This window comes from Lytechinus variegatus, chromosome 9, assembly GCF_018143015.1.
Source record: "Lytechinus variegatus isolate NC3 chromosome 9, Lvar_3.0, whole genome shotgun sequence".
NCBI lineage: Eukaryota > Metazoa > Echinodermata > Echinoidea > Temnopleuroida > Toxopneustidae > Lytechinus > Lytechinus variegatus.
The window spans coordinates 29324495-29343681 of NC_054748.1; the positions used below are offsets into that span (position 1 = coordinate 29324495).

Here is a 19187-nt window from a genome sequence, read left to right on the forward strand (position 1 = left end):
ATAATTATATATATAGTTATATTCATTTAACCCTTTAAAGATGGGGAAGCCCCACCCCTCCTACCTCCTTGATGTTTTCTGCTATAATTTTTAGATCATGTATATGACATTGCAAAATCTTATGAGACCAAATTTGAAGAAGAATTATAGCCCCACTTGATGCAATTTTATAATTGAAAAATGCTGTTTTGCCATCGTACACATCCCACATTTTTAGTAGTATTTTGTTCATCTATACTTTGTGATGTATTTCCTTTTCGATTGCTTTGATCGTTATACTTTAGTTTAATTTGAGATTTGTTATTCAACAATTTATTAGTTTGTTACTTTGTTCTTTATGGCTCATTGACTTACATATACTGAAGAACTGCTGGAAGGGTGAAGTGAGTTTACTGATTTGAAATCATGAAATTAAATTCTGGCACCCTCTATTACATCAAACTTTTTTTCTTTGGTTACCAGATCTTCTGCTCCATCAATGACCAACATGACCACCCTAGGTCCCAAGACGTCCACATTCCGCACCACTACACCCCAGACACGGAAAGGTATGTGCAATTTCTTTTGTATAATGAGATCATGGAAGCGTTGTGGTGTAGCAGTTCTGACTCTCGCCCTGTAGTTAGAGGGTCGTGTGTTTGGATCCCACCATGGTGTAGCGTCCTTTGGCAAGGCATCAAATCTCAATCCAAAGTTTGCCACTCTCCACCCTGGTACTAAAAGGGTACTCACTAGGATGCAGTGGCCAATGCAATGTGCCTAGCTATTGAGTCCTGAAACTCTAGTTGGAATGCCCCCAGGGAGTAGAGAAAGTGCATAAGTTGTATGCGGGCATACATGTACCAGGATCCGATGACTGGGGTAATAAGCGATTAGAGACATGAAATATTAAATGTAAAATATTGTTATCATTATTGTATTCCAAAGGTAAAATGCCATTTGGGAAATGTTTCATGAAGCAAAAAGTCAGCAATTTTCACCGAATATTTTGCTCTCAGCATGCTTTTTGTGTTACCTGCATAGCAGAGTGAGACTACAGGTGCCACTTTTCCGACGGCGGCGGCGGCGTTAACATCAAATCTTAACTGAAGGTTAAGTTTTTGAAATGACAGCATAACTTAGAAAGTATATGGACCTAGTTCATGAAACTTGGACATAAGATGAATCAAGTATCACTGAACATCCTGCATGAGTTTCACGTCACATAACCAAGGTCAAAGGTCATTTAGGGTCAATGAACTTTGGCTGATTGGAGGTATGTATTGAATTACCATCATAACTTTGAAAGTTTATGGATCTGATTCATGAAACTTGGACATAATAGTAACCAAGTATCACTGAACATCCTGTCCAAGTTTCAGGTCACATGATCAAGATCAACGGTCACTTAGGGTCAATGAACTTCGGCCATATTGGGGGTATTTGTTGAATTACCATCATAACTTTGAAAGTATGTTGGTCTAGTTCATAAAACTTGGACATAAGAGTAATCAAGTATCACTGAACATCCTGTGTGCATTTTAGATCACATGACCAAGGTCAAAGGTCAATGAACTTTGGCCATAATGGGGTTATCTGTTGAATTACCATCATAACTTTGAAGGTTGAATATGGATCTGACAAATGAAACTTGGACATAAGAGTAATCAAGGATGACTGAACATCCTGTGCGAGTTTCAGGTCACATGATATGCCATCATATCTCTGTAAGTGTATTGGTCTAGTTCATAAAACATGGAAATAAGAATAACCAAGTATCACTGAAATTTTGTGTGAGTTTTAGTAGTTTTCAAAGTCAGCACTGCTGCTATATTGAATCGCGTGATGCAGGTGAGACCGCCAGAGGCATTCCACTTGTTAGATGATGACTTTGTTGGCTTTCCATAGTTGAAGTTGATTGTATCAATCGTAATTCTTTGTAAGATGTGGCCCAGGGGCCCGTCTTACAAAGAGTTGCGATTGATCCGATCAGTCGCAACCATGGAAAGCCAGCAAAGTCATAAAATGCATGTTTGTCCATTTGGTGTGTTCTTCTTTGTTTACAAAGGACATTTTGCAAATTTCGTGGAGAAAAAATTATGACACTGATGGATTTCCATGGAGTTACAAGATGATTGTATCAATCGTAACTCTTTATAAGACAGGGGCTAGGTCTAAGCCAGCTTTGTCAGTCTCACCCCACACTGTCTAATGTGTATACTGTGTGATTGTATGCATATGTCTTTTATGCATAATCTTTCCTCAATCAAAGACGTAGTTATATGTGGAGTATTTTTTTGTTATCTTTCAGAACCTACTCCTGTTCCAGTGTATTGCTGCATCGCTGTGACCGATATGACTTCCATTCTACCCCCTCTCATAGCAAATATAGCAGCTCTCAACTCAACATTTCATCCACAGGGTAAGTAGGATTGACCCCCCCTCCATTCAACACCCCTCTAATAGCTATCATAGTAGCTCTGGGGAGCGTTTCATGAAAGGAAAGGACTTGTCTGATATTTTTTCCTGCAAGTCAGGTTTTATCTGAGAGTTACCATAGTAACAGTGCTTCTCATCCAATCAACACAGGAAAGTTGTCAGATCTGACAACTTGTCAGACAGCAAATGTTGATGAAACGCTCCCAGGGCTCAACATTTCAACTGCAGGGTAAGTCGAGTTGACCCCCTCTCTCTCCATTCTTCCCCCTCAAATTGCTAACATGGCAGTTCTAAACTCAACATTTCACCCAAAGGGTAGGGGTGTCTGTAGTGGCAACCATACTTGTCTTCCATTTGAAAGGAACATGTGTTATAGACCTTGCCTATAAAGGTCACATGCCTACAGAGGCTTTTCTTTTTCTGTTTGGTGGCCTCAATTGACGGGTTTGACTATATTAAGCTGGAGCTACATGTAACACTTCGTCCAAACGGGTGGGTGTTTCAAAAAGCTGTCTGTAAGTTGACCCTTTCTTTTGCTTGATATATCCCTGTGTAGCTGACTCGGCAGTTAAGAACATGTTCTTGTCGTGTGTAACTTTACAAACGGCTTCTGTTTCCCTGTTTGGTGGCCTCAATTGACGGGTTTGACTATATTAAGCTGGAGCTAACACTTCATCCGAATGGGTTGGTGTTTAAAAAAGATGTTTGTAAGTTATGAGCGACTTAAATGAATGACTGTTGACCTTTTCTTGTGCTATGATTAGGGAGACTGGGGTTAGTTGGAACATGGGGTAAGTTGAAACATTGTAATTTTCTTTAAAGCCTGTAAAATAAATTTATGCAATACTGCCCTCAATTTATTGCTATTAATAATACAACAGTGTTGAATCATTAACCCTGGTCTCCCCTATACATGTATCCCTATGTAGGTGACTCGGCAGTTGAGGTCATTTTCCAGTCATGTGTAACCTTACAAACAGTTTTAAGAAACACCCACTGCAACACATCCAATAACGTACCCCTTCCCTCCTTATCATCCCACCTGTAGCTTCGCCCATCCTACCCCCTCAGGGTGTACCCCTCAGCACCACCACCACTGTCCCGCCTGGGACCAACAGAGAACCCGCACCCCCTGCGGTGGACGTACCAGACACCATGCCTCAGAACGGAAGCTCCGGGGGGATAGGCTCCGTCAACATGCAGAGTAGGAAGAAAAGGTCGACGCTACGTCGGAAGAAGAGGATGACGAGCATGGGTGAGGGTTAAGAACCGGTGGCGGATCTAGCCAGGTTGAACACAATAACATTTTAGTGGCCATATTATTTTTGCACCATAGTCGGACTCTTAAAGCTATTAGCCCGTATTCTGAAGTCAGGTTTAACTTAGACCATGGTCTAACTGTGTGCTAAAATTATGGGAGGCCATAAGTGTCAAAATTTTTATTCAGTTGTATGTTTCTGATGTTTACTGTGCTCTTTCCTGATTCATCGAAGGTGAAGACAATCGTCTATTTATACTTCCTACACAATTATGAATGATTTGAGAGCCAAATGAGCTGAAGTATGATATCTCTACTGTTAGTGATTATGTAACAATTGGCTGTCCATACTTTAACCACAACTTTAAACCTGAGTTTAAGTTAAACCCGGCTTCAGAATACGGGCCATTGTGTCTAATCCGGCTAGAACCACACCTGATAGAAATAGTACTATGTCCAAGCAATTATTTTGAGTAAATTTGTTCAGTTATTGTCATTTAGAGAATGCCAGTGATTGTTATCAGCCAGAGCCAACTTGTTACAGGGAGTGGATGTATTTTTACCTCCGCCTATTTAGATGATTGCCGGAGGCATGACGTTTCTTGGTGTCTGTCTCATTTTCAATTTTTTTTGCTTTTATTTAAAACAAATAGGGTAAAATAGTGTTATTTCCAGTCATTACTGCCAGGAAACATGTATGCCCGATGTATATTATTGTATGTAATCAGTAGGGTGAACTCCCTTTAATTTTTTTTCTCATTTTAGTGTTTATATTGATAGTTTTCTGATTGTCTTTCAGGAGTTGAGGTGAATTTCATCCAAGTTGACAGAGAAAAGACAATCTGCCCAGAACACTGTACGTCAGAGACAAACTGTGGAGAAAGCTGCATTTCTACTGCGTAAGTGTTTATAATGATGACGATGAGATTATTGATGATGGTGGGTATGGTGATGGTGGGTATGATGATGATGGTATGAAGAAGATGACGATGATGATGATGGTGTTGGTTGTGATGATGGTGGTGGTGATGATGATATGATGATGGTGATGATGATGGTGGTGGTGGTGATGATGATGATGATGATAGTGATGATGATGATGGTGATGGTGATGATGATGATGGTATGAAGAAGATGATGGTGGTGATGATGATGATGCTGGCGTTGATGGTGATGATGATGGTGATGATGATGATGATGACGATGATGATGGAATGAAGAAGATGATGGTGGTGATGATATGATGATGATCATGACGATGGTGATGATGATGGTGATGATGGTGATGATGATGGTGGTGATGATGATGCTGGCGATGATGGTGATGATGATGATGATAATATTGACTACTTTGATGATGGTTGATGGTGATGGAGCTGGTAGTGGTGGTGGTGGTAATGAGCATTTATTGTCATAATAATGATAATCTGCCTAGAAGTTTACGATAGGGGAAAATGGCGTGAGGAAGAACACAAGAACAATGGGTTAATTTACCTTGCCAAAGTCAGTTCTCTCTGAGGTCGAACAGATTTATCTGGTCCCAAGAATTTCAACTTAGACAGTCACATCTGCTTATCTTCGTGATTAACATCTAGTCTTTCCCATTATTACATTGTTAGGTTTGATTCCTGCTGGCTCTAAGGATTTTTCTGATTTTCAGATCGAATATGCAATCTTATTTACTTTGTGCAATTAAAAAATTTTACAGACTATCAAACTTCCCCAACAAGCCTATGATATTTCATTGTTAGATGCGTTTATCAATGTTTCCATTCACTTGTATTTCTCTTTAGAGATGGGAACTTCACCTATGAAATAGCTGTACCAGCCCATTTGCCAGTAAGGTTCCTGGAGCTGTATTTGAAGTGAGTACAGAATCTTAATTCCTGCATTTCAATCCTTGTGCACCCTCTTGTGACGTCATGGCTGTGCGATAATTCCGAGATATTGGATTTGATTGATTCGATTTATTGCTGATAAAAGGCCTCTTCAGCTACTTATCTTGTTCACAAAGGCCCGTAAAATGAAGTCGGGTTTAACTTATACTCAGGTTTAAATTTGTGGTTTAAGTATGGATAGCCAATTGTTACATAAATCACTAACAGAGATATCATACTTCAGCTTATTTGGCTCTCAAATCATTAATAATTGTCTAGGAAGTATAAATAGATGATTGTCTTCACCATCGATGAATCAGGAAAGAGCACAGTAAACATAAGAAACATACAACTTAATAAGAATGTTGATACTTTTGGCTTCCCATACTTAAACCACAACTTTAAACCTGAGCTTAAGATAAAGCCGACTTCAGAATATGGGCCTGTGTCTTTAGAAGGGCGGTTGAGGTCGCTGGTCAGAGGGGAAGGGGGTGACTGAAGAAGTCTTGGAAGAAGCAAGTGATGGAGGAGAGTAGGAGGGTTGGGTTGAAGGAGGAGGATGGTCAAAGGGGAAGGTGATGACTGAAGAAGACATGGAAGAAGCAAGTGATGGAGGAGAGTAGGAGGGTTGGGTTGAAGGAGGAGGATGGTCAGAGGGGTAGGGGATGACTGAAGAAGACATGGAAGAAGCAAGTGATGGAGGAGAGTAGGAGGGTTGGGTTGAAGGAGGAGGATGGTCAAAGGGGAAGGTGATGACTGAAGAAGACATGGAAGAAGCAAGTGATGGAGGAGAGTAGGAGGGTTGTGTTGAGGGAGGAAGATGGTTAGAGGGGTAGGGGGTGACTGAAGAAGACATGGAAGAAGCAAGTGGTGGAGGAGAGTAGGAGGGTTGGGTTGAGGGAGGAGGATGGTCAGAGGGGAAGGGGGTGACTGAAGAAGACATGGAAGAAACAAGTGGTGGAGGAGAGTAGGAGGGTTGTGTTGAAGGAGGAGGATGGTGAGAGGGGAAGGGGGTGACTGAAGAAGACATGGAAGAAGCAAGTGATAGAGGAGAGTAGGAGGGTTGGGTTGAGGGAGGAGGATGGTCAAAGGGGAAGAGGGTGACTGAAGAAGACATGGAAGAAGCAAGTGGTGGAGGAGAGTAGGAGGGTTGGGTTGAGGGAGGAGGATGGTCAGAGGGGAAGGGGGTGACTGAAGAAGACATGGAAGAAGCAAGTGGTGGAGGAGAGTAGGAGGGTTGGGTTGAGGGAGGAGGATGGTCAGAGGGGAAGGGGGTGACTGAAGAAGACATGGAAGAAGCAAGTGATGGAGGAGAGTAGGAGGGTTGGGTTGAGGGAGGAGGATGGTCAAAGGGGAAGGGGGTGACTGAAGAAGACATGGAAGAAGCAAGTGGTGGAGGAGAGTAGGAGGGTTGGGTTGAGGGAGGAGGATGGTCAAAGGGGAAGGGGGTGACTGAAGAAGACATGGAAGAAGCAAGTGGTGGAGGAGAGTAGGAGGGTTGGGTTGAGGGAGGAGGATGGTCAAAGGGGAAGGGGTGACTGAAGAAGACATGGAAGAAGCAAGTGATGGAGAAGAGTAGGAGGGTTGGGTTGAAGGAGGATGGTCAAAGGGAAGGGGGTGACTGAAGAAGACATGGAAGAAGCAAGTGATGGAGGAGAGTAGGAGGGTTGGGTTGAGGGAGGAGGATGGTCAAAGGGGAAGGGGATGACTGAAGAAGACATGGAAGAAGCAAGTGATGGAGGAGAGTAGGAGGGTTGGGTTGAAGGAGGAGGATGGTCAGAGGGGTAGGGGATGACTGAAGAAGACATGGAAGAAGCAAGTGATGGAGGAGAGTAGGAGGGTTGGGTTGAAGGAGGAAGATGGTTAGAGGGGTAGGGGATGACTGAAGAAGACATGGAAGAAGCAAGTGATGGAGGAGAGTAGGAGGGTTGTGTTGAAGGAGGAGGATGGTTTGAGGGGAAGGGGGTGACTGAAGAAGACATGGAAGAAGCAAGTGGTGGAGGAGAGTATGAGGGTTGGGTTGAAGGAGGAGGATGGTCAGAGGGGAAGGGGGTGACTGAAGAAGACATGGAAGAAGCAAGTGATAGAGGAGAGTAGGAGGGTTGGGTTGAAGGAGGAGGATGGTCAGAGGGGAAGGGGGTGACTGAAGAAGACATGGAAGAAGCAAGTGGTGGAGGAGAGTAGGAGGGTTGGGTTGAAGGAGGAGGATGGTCAAAGGGGAAGGGGGTGACTGAAGAAGACATGGAAGAAGCAAGTGGTGGAGGAGAGTAGGAGGGTTGGGTTGAGGGAGGAGGATGGTCAAAGGGGAAGGGGGTGACTGAAGAAGACATGGAAGAAGCAAGTGGTGGAGGAGAGTAGGAGGGTTGGGTTGAGGGAGGAGGATGGTCAAAGGGGAAGGGGGTGACTGAAGAAGACATGGAAGAAGCAAGTGGTGGAGGAGAGTAGGAGGGTTGGGTTGAGGGAGGAGGATGGTCAAAGAGGAAGGGGTGACTGAAGAAGACATGGAAGAAGCAAGTGATGGAGAAGAGTAGGAGGGTTGGGTTGAAGGAGGATGGTCAAAGGGAAGGGGGTGACTGAAGAAGACATGGAAGAAGCAAGTGATGGAGGAGAGTAGGAGGGTTGGGTTGAGGGAGGAGGATGGTTAGAGGGGTAGGGGTGACTGAAGAAGACATGGAAGAAGCAAGTGGTGGAGGAGGGTTGGGTTGAGGGAGGAGGATGGTCAGAGGGGAAGGGGGTGACTGAAGAAGACATGGAAGAAGCAAGTGATGGAGGAGAGTAGGAGGGTTGTGTTGAAGGAGGAGGATGGTCATAGGGGAAGGGGGTGACTGAAGAAGACATGGAAGAAGCAAGTGATAGAGGAGAGTAGGAGGGTTGGGTTGAGGGAGGAGGATGGTCAGAGGGGAAGGGGGTGACTGAAGAAGACATGGAAGAAGCAAGTGGTGGAGGAGAGTAGGAGGGTTGGGTTGAGGGAGGAGGATGGTCAGAGGGGAAGGGGGTGACTGAAGAAGACATGGAAGAAGCAAGTGGTGGAGGAGAGTAGGAGGGTTGGGTTGAGGGAGGAGGATGGTCAGAGGGGAAGGGGGTGACTGAAGAAGACATGGAAGAAGCAAGAGGTGGAGGAGAGTAGGAGGGTTGGGTTGAGGGAGGAGGATGGTCAAAGGGGAAGGGGGTGACTGAAGAAGACATGGAAGAAGCAAGTGATGGAGGTGAGTAGGAGGGTTGGGTTGAAGGAGGAGGATGGTCAGAGAGGAAGGGGGTGACTGAAGAAGACATGGAAGAAGCAAGTAATGGAGGAGAGTAAGAGGGTTGGGTTGAAGGAGGAGGATGGTCAGAGGGGAAGGGGGTGACTGAAGAAGACATGGAAGAAGCAAGTAATGGAGGAGAGTAGGAGGGTTGGGTTAAAGGAGGAGGATGGTCAGAGGGGAAGGGGGTGACTGAAGAAGACATGGAAGAAGCAAGTGATGGAGGAGAGTAGGAGGGTTGGGTTGAAGGAGGAGGATGGTCAGAGGGGTAGGGGATGACTGAAGAAGACATGGAAGAAGCAAGTGATGGAGGAGAGTAGGAGGGTTGGGTTGAAGGAGGAGGATGGTCAGAGGGGAAGGGGGTGACTGAAGAAGACATGGAAGAAGCAAGTGATGGAGGAGAGTAGGAGGGTTGGGTTGAAGGAGGAGGATGGTCAAAGGGAAGGGGGTGACTGAAGAAGACATGGAAGAAGCAAGTGATGAAGAAGAGTAGGAGGGTTGGGTTGAAGGAGGAAGATGGTCAGAGGGGAAGGGGGTGACTGAAGAAGATATGGAAGAAGCAAGTGGTGGAGGAGAGTAGGAGGGTTGGGTTGAGGGAGGAGGATGGTCAAAGGGGAAGAGGGTGACTGAAGAAGACATGGAAGAAGCAAGTGGTGGAGGAGAGTAGGAGGGTTGGGTTGAGGGAGGAGGATGGTCAAAGGGGAAGGGGGTGACTGAAGAAGACATGGAAGAAGCAAGTGGTGGAGGAGAGTAGGAGGGTTGGGTTGAGGGAGGAGGATGGTCAAAGGGGAAGGGGGTGACTGAAGAAGACATGGAAGAAGCAAGTGGTGGAGGAGAGTAGGAGGGTTGGGTTGAGGGAGGAGGATGGTCAGAGGGGAAGGGGTGACTGAAGAAGACATGGAAGAAGCAAGTGATGGAGAAGAGTAGGAGGGTTGGGTTGAAGGAGGATGGTCAAAGGGAAGGGGGTGACTGAAGAAGACATGGAAGAAGCAAGTGATGGAGGAGAGTAGGAGGGTTGTGTTGAGGGAGGAGGATGGTTAGAGGGGTAGGGGTGACTGAAGAAGACATGGAAGAAGCAAGTGGTGGAGGAGGGTTGGGTTGAGGGAGGAGGATGGTCAGAGGGGAAGGGGGTGACTGAAGAAGACATGGAAGAAGCAAGTGATGGAGGAGAGTAGGAGGGTTGTGTTGAGGGAGGAGGATGGTCAAAGGGGAAGGGGGTGACTGAAGAAGACATGGAAGAAGCAAGTGATGGAGGAGAGTAGGAGGGTTGGGTTGAGGGAGGAGGATGGTTAGAGGGGAAGGGGGTGACTGAAGAAGACATGGAAGAAGCAAGTGGTGGAGGAGAGTAGGAGGGTTGGGTTGAGGGAGGAGGATGGTCAGAGGGGAAGGGGGTGACTGAAGAAGACATGGAAGAAGCAAGTGGTGGAGGAGAGTAGGAGGGTTGGGTTGAGGGAGGAGGATGGTCAGAGGGGAAGGGGGTGACTGAAGAAGACATGGAAGAAGCAAGTGGTGGAGGAGAGTAGGAGGGTTGGGTTGAGGGAGGAGGATGGTCAGAGGGGAAGGGGGTGACTGAAGAAGACATGGAAGAAGCAAGTGATGGAGGTGAGTAGGAGGGTTGGGTTGAAGGAGGAGGATGGTCAGAGAGGAAGGGGGTGACTGAAGAAGACATGGAAGAAGCAAGTAATGGAGGAGAGTAAGAGGGTTGGGTTGAAGGAGGAGGATGGTCAGAGGGGAAGGGGGTGACTGAAGAAGACATGGAAGAAGCAAGTAATGGAGGAGAGTAGGAGGGTTGGGTTAAAGGAGGAGGATGGTCAGAGGGGAAGGGGGTGACTGAAGAAGACATGGAAGAAGCAAGTGATGGAGGAGAGTAGGAGGGTTGGGTTGAGGGAGGAAGATGGTTAGAGGGGTAGGGTGACTGAAGAAGACATGGAAGAAGCAAGTGATGGAGGAGAGTAGGAGGGTTGGGTTGAGGGAGGAGGATGGTCAGAGGGGAAGGGGGTGACTTAAGAAGACATGGAAGAAGCAAGTGATGGAGGAGAGTAGGAGGGTTGGGTTGAAGGAGGAGGATGGTCAAAGGGGTAGGGGGTGACTGAAGAAGACATGGAAGAAACAAGTGATGAAGAAGAGTAGGAGGGTTGGGTTGAAGGAGGAAGATGGTCAGAGGGGAAGGGGGTGACTGAAGAAGATATGGAAGAAGCAAGTGATGGAGAAGAGTAGGAGGGTTGGGTTGAAGGAGGAGGATGGTCAAAGGGGAAGAGGATGACTGAAGAAGACATGGAAGAAGCAAGTGATGGAGGAGAGTAGGAGGGTTGGGTTGAAGGAGGAGGATGGTCAAAGGGGAAGGGGGTGACCAATCCAATCCAAAAGTTATTTTAATATAGCGCCTTTTCTTTTCGGTTGCAAAGCGCTGAAGAAGACATGGAAGAAGCAAGTGATGGAGGTGAGTAGGAGGGTTGGGTTGAAGGAGGATGCATTGAATAGGGTTAACCCTATCTAGGCCGGGGGGGGCCTCGTAGGCCTCCCTCAACGAATCACGTGATATTTTCGTCGTGCGAAATTTTTTGACCGCGCCGCTCGCTGACTTTTTACTTTCAAGTCTTGCGCAACTTTTGAGACCAATTTTGCGTCACCCGGGTATGTGGTTCCAAAATTACGCAACATTATGTAAGTGCATGTCAGACCGAAAATTGCTCAAAAACGTGATTTCATGTACAAAGTCAATGCAAATTGTGTTTTCAACCAAAATTCATAATTATGTATGATTATTTTTAGTTTTTTAGTCTAAATGTATTCATTTTATGCTTTTTATGATCACAGAAGAGTCCCCAACAAATTTCGTTGAAAAAACAATGAAAAACAAAAGGTATAAAAAAACAAAGAAATACATAAGAAATTGAAAAAAACAATATAATACATATGCGCGATCGCGCGGTTGACGGCCGAGATCTTAGGGGGGCATGGGAGGCCCCCCCGGCCATAGGAACTCCAAAAATACCCCGGCCTAGATAGGGTTAATGGAGGGAGGGTGCGAGGGTTATCTCTGTGAGTGTGAGATGAATCCAGCCACCCCCGTAGTCTGGGACTTAACCGGATTGGAACCTGGATGATTGACTGACTAACATCTATATACTTGGATTGTTTTTATTCCTAGTACAAGTGAAGAATCTGTGATGGTCCTCTGCTCCTGGACCGGTTCTTCTCTCTGCTCAGAGCCGATTGAATCTTTGGAAACTTCACAGCCATTCAAACACACAATGGTAAGTGTGTATCCATCTATACAGTGCGTATAAAAAAAAGGGACAGATTTGAAAAGTCTACAAAAATTTTGTTTCAAATTTTGATGTCTATATTTTGGTGTTTATAGGTGCTCTAAGGTCTTATCTTCCAAATGCTATTAAAAAGAATTAGTTTCGTTCATGCTTGAGCGAACACGGAATGTTTTTGTCAGGGGTTAAAAAGGAGGCTTGCGCCAAAATGGCATAAAATGATAAATATGATGATCGGACTTCATGCTAATTAGCAGACTTCCTCTTAACCTTTTCATTATCTTTACCATAATTTTCAAATCATGCGGTCAAAATCAAAATTCATTTTCAGATCTATTAATTTGCTTGAATTGTTCTGTTGTTTCTTTTTATTATGCTCTCTGTTAGCTTTGAATATTCCTTCTTCAAGCTAATTCAATTTTTGAACAGTGCCACACAGATGGGCTGGGGCTCGGGATGCTCCCCCCCCATTGAAAAAAATCTTGACTAAGAAAAAAGTGGACAGGAAACTAAAGGAAAGATAGAAAGTAAAATGATTATATTATTTTCTGAATATTATGTCAAAATCTATCACAAAATTTGATATTGTAATAGAAAAGTAAGAATATTTGCATGCTCACTTCACTTGCTCACAACTTTTTAATACATTTTACTCGATCTGCCAAATCTTGCTCCTTCAAAATTGACTCAATACACCATTGCCATTGAAAGACATGAATCCCTTCCTGTATATCCTGTCAAGCAATTTAACTTGGTCCCCTGACTTGATCAAGGAATCAATGACCCCTTGACAAATAGATTCATGTCTTTTAAAGGTACATAACATAATTTGTTTCACGAATGAAAGGATTTGAATAATCACAAGTTTTCCCAAATGATAGTGTAAATCTTCTTGCTTGGGTTGACAAAAAAAAATCTTCTTTTCTCAGTTACTAATGGAGGAAAATTAATAAGTAAGGGAAGTTTAAATGAAGAAACAAAATAATTCAAGTAAATAAATTTGTGAATAAAGTTTGACAGCATAATTCGAAAATTGTGGCACAAATAATGAAAAGGTCAAGAGGAAGTCTCCTGATTAGCAAGAAGTCTGATCATCATATTACTCATATTCTGCAATTCTGGCGCAAGCCTCTTTTTGAACCCCCAACAAAAAAGTCCCGTGTTCGCTCAAGCATGAACAAAATTTATTTTTCTAAATTTTATTTCAAAGATAAGACCTTAGAGCACCTATTAACACCAAAATATAGACATCATAATTTGAAACAAAAATTTTATAGACTTTTCAAATCTGTCCCGTGTTTTTTTTATACGCACTGTATAGCATATTTGAGTATTTGATTATCATCTGCTGTTGTACAGTAGTAAATGGCATCTATGGAAAGCTGCCAGTGTCATATTTTTGTGATTTAATTAATCATTCACGTATAACGAAATTAATGTTATCTATGAAAATACTGAACTATCACAATTCTTTTGTCATTGAATCAGATCAATTTAATCTATGGAGTGCCAGCACTATCATCATTTGTTGTGAATGAATCAAATAAATATTTACGGATAGCCAGTAATATATGATATTTTGTGATTGAATCAAATCTATTTTATGTTTAAAATTGTTGGCACTGTCACCAGTTGTGAATGATTCAAATTAATATTTATGGAAAGCAAGTAATGTCATAAATACTTTGGCTATTTAATCAAATTATTGAAACAAACAAGGAAACCACCATTGTCACAAATCTTATCAATCTGCTATAGATGTACGTGTACAGTGAAAGCGCCGTGGTCAAGCGGTTCTGACTTTCACCCTGTAATTAAAGGGTCGTGTGTTCGAATCCCACCATGGCCTCGCGTCCTTTGGCAAGGCGTCAATCCACACTATACCCCTCTCACCCAGGTGCTAATTGGGAACCGGTAGGAAACAACCGTCATTGTGGTTGGTTTAGCAAGTTTTCACCTAACAGGCTGTTTGATATGCTACAAGTCCAGTGACCGGGTAATAATAATTGTGAAGCACTTTGAGCAGTCGTAGATTGATAAAGCGCTATATAAATGCCAATTATTATTATTTCATGTATGGAGAGCCAGCAATGTCAATTTTTCGTGACTTGTCTCATGATGTTTGTTTATATTTTCAGGGTTTTGCTCACATGTGGCAGCTACCCGTTGGTGCCTATCAGAACAGTGCCTATGTGTTTAGGATCATGCCTGCTACAGATCAGGTTAGTATCATATTTATTTATTCAGCACTTCAGAGTACAATATCAATATTACTAAATAAGATTACGGAGAATATTATAATTGCAATATTTGGTATAGCTCCTCCCAGTGCATCGTGGAGGGTTGTGGCCCAGTGGATAAGTCTCCGGACTTTGAAATGAAGGGTCGTGGGTTCAAATCCCAGCCGTGGCGTAATTTCTTTCATTCAGCAAGTAATTCATCCATGATCTGCGCTATACAAGAACTGTTCATTATTATTATTATTATCAGATAGCAGCCAGGAAAGAGGACAGCAAACTTAGAGGCCCGTATTCTGAAGTCGGTTTAACTTAAACTCAGATTTAAAGTTGTGGTTTAAGTATGGATAGCCAATTGTTACATAAATCACTAACAGTAGAGATATCACACTTCAGCTCACTTGGCTCTCAAATCATTCATAATTGTCTTGGAAGTATAAATAGACGATTGTCTTCACCATCGATGAATCAGGAAAGAGCACAGTAAAACTAAGAAACATGCAACTTAATAAAAATTTTGATACTTACGGCTTCAAACCACAACTTTAAACCTGAGTTTAAGTTAAACCCGACTTCAGAATACGGGCCAATCACTTTGACCTGTTGGTTCCACTCCCCAACCAACCAATGTACTGGGAACACTGGTAAAGATAGAGCACGAAGACACCTTAAATGACAACAATAAATAGGGAAAAAAGATGATGAAAATAAATGCAAAAACAAATCTGATGACTTTTCGAAGAAGATAAATTCTCAAGATAGAGAATCATGAATTAGAAAACAAAAAACCTGAATTAGAAAATCAATCTTATATTGTGAAAACATGCGAGGAAATGATATATTGAACTTACGTAAGCAGTGATTTGGGAATTGGATGATAATGGTCGAATTGGAAAATGAGTTGGAATTATTGTTAGATTGAATATCATTTCTCTAAATAAAAAGATTTCATAATGGGCAATTCCATAATATTTGTACTTCCGGCCCCATGTATCCATGTGCATGTATGTGAGACCTTCATGAAATTTTCTGTCTCTGATTTCTTGTTCTTTCAACAATCTTTAACCCTAAAAAGACTGGGGGGGGGCTGATTCAGCCCCCCCCTCGACATTTTTCGCGATAAATCCGCCGTGCGAAATTTTTTGACCGCGTCGCTCGCTGACTTTTTACTTTCAAGTCTCGCGCAACTTTTGAGACCAAAATTGTGACCCCTGGGTACGCGGTTCCAAAATTACGCAACATTTCGTAAGTGCATGCAGACCCAAAATTACTCAAAAATGTGAATTTGTGTACAAATCCAATGCAAATAGTGTTCTTAGCCAATATTCACAAATGCATCATTATTTTTCCTTTTACTGCTTAAAATCAATTAATTTTATCTTTTTTATGGTCAAAATAAAGTCCCCAACAATTTCCATTGAAAAAACAATAAAAAACAAAAAGTCGAAAAACAAAGAAATACATAAGAAATTTAGAAAACAATAGAATACATAAGAAAAAAAATGTGATTTTGAAATTTTTTAAAAATCAATTTGATCAGATGCCTATCTAGAGTATGTGAAACAAAAATTAGCATTTCAGGGGCATTATTTTATTAATTGGAGCAAACTTATGATTTTACGCATAAATTAGCATAATTAATGAGACATGAGATTTTTTGCAGAATTTGATGTTATAGTTTTGTAGATAATGCCATGGGTAACGTGTGTGCCAATTTTCGTCGCGATCGCGCGATCGATGGCCGAGATCATAAGGGGGGCTGAATCAGCCCCCCCCCCCCCGTCTTCTTAGGCGTCGAAATAGCCCAGTCTATTTAGGGTTAATGCTCTCAAATGATCAGGACTTGGTCAGTTTATGAAGGGAAGGAAAAAATGGGGGTTGGATGCACAAAAAGGTTGATTATTTTACAGAATTGCCCATATATACATGTAACCTGCCATCCCAAAACCAACAATAAGTCCAAAATGATTTTTTTTAGTTTTCATTGAGCTTGAATAAGCACATCCTAGTCTTTAAAAAATGATTTATAACTTGTGAAAATTGGTCAACAATAGCTGCCACATTTTACTTGATTAAATGTAGAATGAATTCAGTAAGAGAGGTGAAGAATAAATAGGGAAATAGAGTTTTATTTTCAAGGCTCACTCAAGAATAAACTGTGCACACTGCCAAAAATCTCAGCAATACTTCCATGAGGTCTAGAAAATCATGGTGTTAAATAAACCCTTATAATGTAATTATTTCAAATATGTAGGTGTGAAGAAGTACCGTTACAGATAAACTCATTTCCTCATCAGACACCCAATCAAAATGAATTTTCATTTAAAGTTGCAAAATTTATCCAGTAAAACACATTTTAATTTCGTTTCCTCGACATCATAATTGCATTAGGGCACACACATTCATATAATCTAGTAATGAATTGTATTATATTTAGATAAATGAGGGAGGATTTACTAGTTTATTTTCATTCGTTCAAATGCCAATTTGTCCACTCACCATTATGTCTGATAACCATTTAGTCCATATTCCATTTGGTCTAATTAGACTAAGTGTAAATTTGGAAAAATGAATGAAAATACATGTAAAACAAATATTAGACCAACTGGTTATGAGACAAAATGGTCATAGACGAACTGGTGATTAGACAAAGTGATGTTTGGACCAAATGGTTATTGAAACAAATGGTTGTTAGACGAAATGTTGATTGATGAAATGGCATTAGACTAAATGAAGGTAGACCATGTGGTGTGTGGTTTACCAATCCTAAAGATAGGCTTGTATTATTCTTTTATTCTGCAAATTTCAAATTGGACTAATTAGACTAAGTGTAAATTGGGCAAAATGAATGAAAATAAAACAAATATTAGACCAAGTGGTTATGAGACGAAAAGGTCAAAGACGAACTGGTGATTAGACAAAGTGATGATTGGACCAAATGGTTATTGAAACAAGTGGTTGTTTGACGAAATACGGAATAATAATATATGTCCGTTGGACGGAATGGCATGAAGGTAGACCATGTGATGAATGGACGAGTTGGCAATTTACCGATTCACCAAACATAAAGATGGGCTTGAATTCTTTTATTCTGCAAACACATCCATATAAACTAGTAATGAATTGTATTATATTTAGATGTATGAGGGGGGATTTACCGAAGCTAAAGACATTTTTAAAATTAAAATAGAAAAATTATTCTGCAAATTTCAGGCCCTATTTATAACTTATTTATCGTTACCCATGAATCATTGCAGGATCACAACACAGTCTGCAGACTGGAGAATGAATACGTTGGAGATGATTACCTTGAATACCGGTTCCATTTCACACGGGATCTGTCCCTGTGCCCTTCGTAGATCGGCTCGACAACATCAGCTTCAGTTAACCCTTTGGGCGATTCCATGCTAGAAAAATCAGCCATTTTCACAACATTTTTCAACCTGCTGTCCGAACGAATGAAGAACTTCAATTTGCTTTGTGGTAATGTCAAAGTACTACTGGGTAGACATGCAAAAAACTGACAACCAACAAAAATAATGTTGTCAATAGGTGAATTAGAGCTAAAATGTTGCATGTCGTACGGGACATTTCTGCTTCCTGCACGACACACAACATTTTCACCTATAATTTTCCCATAATCATTTTCTTGTGTTTGATATTAGTTTTTCACATGACTACCCACAATAGCTTTATCATTGACAAAAAAGAATATTTTATTGCCCAGGCATCCGGCTAGGAAACTAGAAATTGTCAAAATGTCCCGTACGACATGTATGGAATTGCCCATTTGCTTGTGAAAATTGTAAAATGGAATGTCACATTATTGATAGTTTAAAGCAATATAGGCGTCAGCGTTCATGGGGCAGGGATGCCTCATGAGACTTAAGTCGGCATCAGAGTTCTCTTCATATTTTTGGCCGTGGGAAAACATCTTTTCATGGAGAAAAGGGCTAATTCGTAATGATTTCCTTTTTTTTCCTTCAAATTATCAAGCCTAAGTGGTATCCCTAAGGAGGAATGGATTGTTATTTGCTGACCCCTTATTTTGTGAAAATAACTGGAAATACCTGTATTATAGATTTCTGAGGGGGGAGAGCAAACTTGATATACCGGTGAGAAGTTCTTTGGCTAAGCTCGGCTTGGCCTCTGGCAAACGTCAAGTTAGAATTGTGAGATAATGAGTGTTTTGTATCATAATGCAATTTCCAGTGATATTGCAATATATATAGGCTAAGCTCGGCTTGGCCTCTGGCAATCGTCAAGTTAGAAATGTGAGATAATGAGTGTTTAGTATCATAAGGCAATTTCCAGTGACATTACATATTACAGGGGACTGTTTCATATAGCTGTTCATAAGTTAAGAGCAACTTATAACAACGACTGGTAATCCTTTATTGTGGTAAATGATATTCACCATTAAAAGTTCATTTGGTGATTATTTAGTACATAAGAAAGGTTCACCAGTCGCTCTTAAAGATGCTCGTAACTTGCAAACAGCTTTATGAAACACCCACCAAACAGTGCATAAGTTAATGTAATAGCCACTTAGAGAATGAATGGTAATCCTTATGGTAAATGGTATATTCATTGGCGATGATTTAGCTCGTAAGAAAGGATCACCAGTCGTTCTCAAAGTCGCTCGTAACTTACGAACAGCTTTATGAAACACTCACCCGGTTATAAATGTCTATCACACTCGTACGTGATTGCTATCTTAATGGTTTCACATTCCCCGTACAAACTGATGTACATGCTAAATAAACACCTCGTGACCTTTGCCCCTGCACCTGTCTTATTTCAAGTTTGGTGCTGCTCTGCCGGTGTAAAAGTTGGCCCAACACCAACACCAAAAGGTTAACACTGAACTTGAAATCACCCTGAGGCTA

General features: G+C 41.8%; 1 protein-coding gene across 2 annotated transcripts in view; it reads left to right on the forward strand.

The window, feature by feature from the left end:
- Positions 1-18048, forward strand: part of LOC121421678 (myelin regulatory factor-like) — a 36076-nt gene extending 18028 nt beyond the window's left edge. For both annotated transcript variants that reach the window (XM_041616453.1, XM_041616454.1), the window contains 8 exons: positions 463-548; positions 2291-2401; positions 3467-3673; positions 4476-4575; positions 5470-5541; positions 11947-12052; positions 14200-14283; positions 17556-18048. In XM_041616453.1, the coding sequence (XP_041472387.1) occupies positions 463-548; positions 2291-2401; positions 3467-3673; positions 4476-4575; positions 5470-5541; positions 11947-12052; positions 14200-14283; positions 17556-17657 (868 nt within the window). In that variant the 3' untranslated portion in view covers positions 17658-18048. The remainder of the gene's footprint in view (positions 1-462; positions 549-2290; positions 2402-3466; positions 3674-4475; positions 4576-5469; positions 5542-11946; positions 12053-14199; positions 14284-17555) is intronic.
- The last annotated feature ends 1139 nt before the right edge of the window (positions 18049-19187 follow it).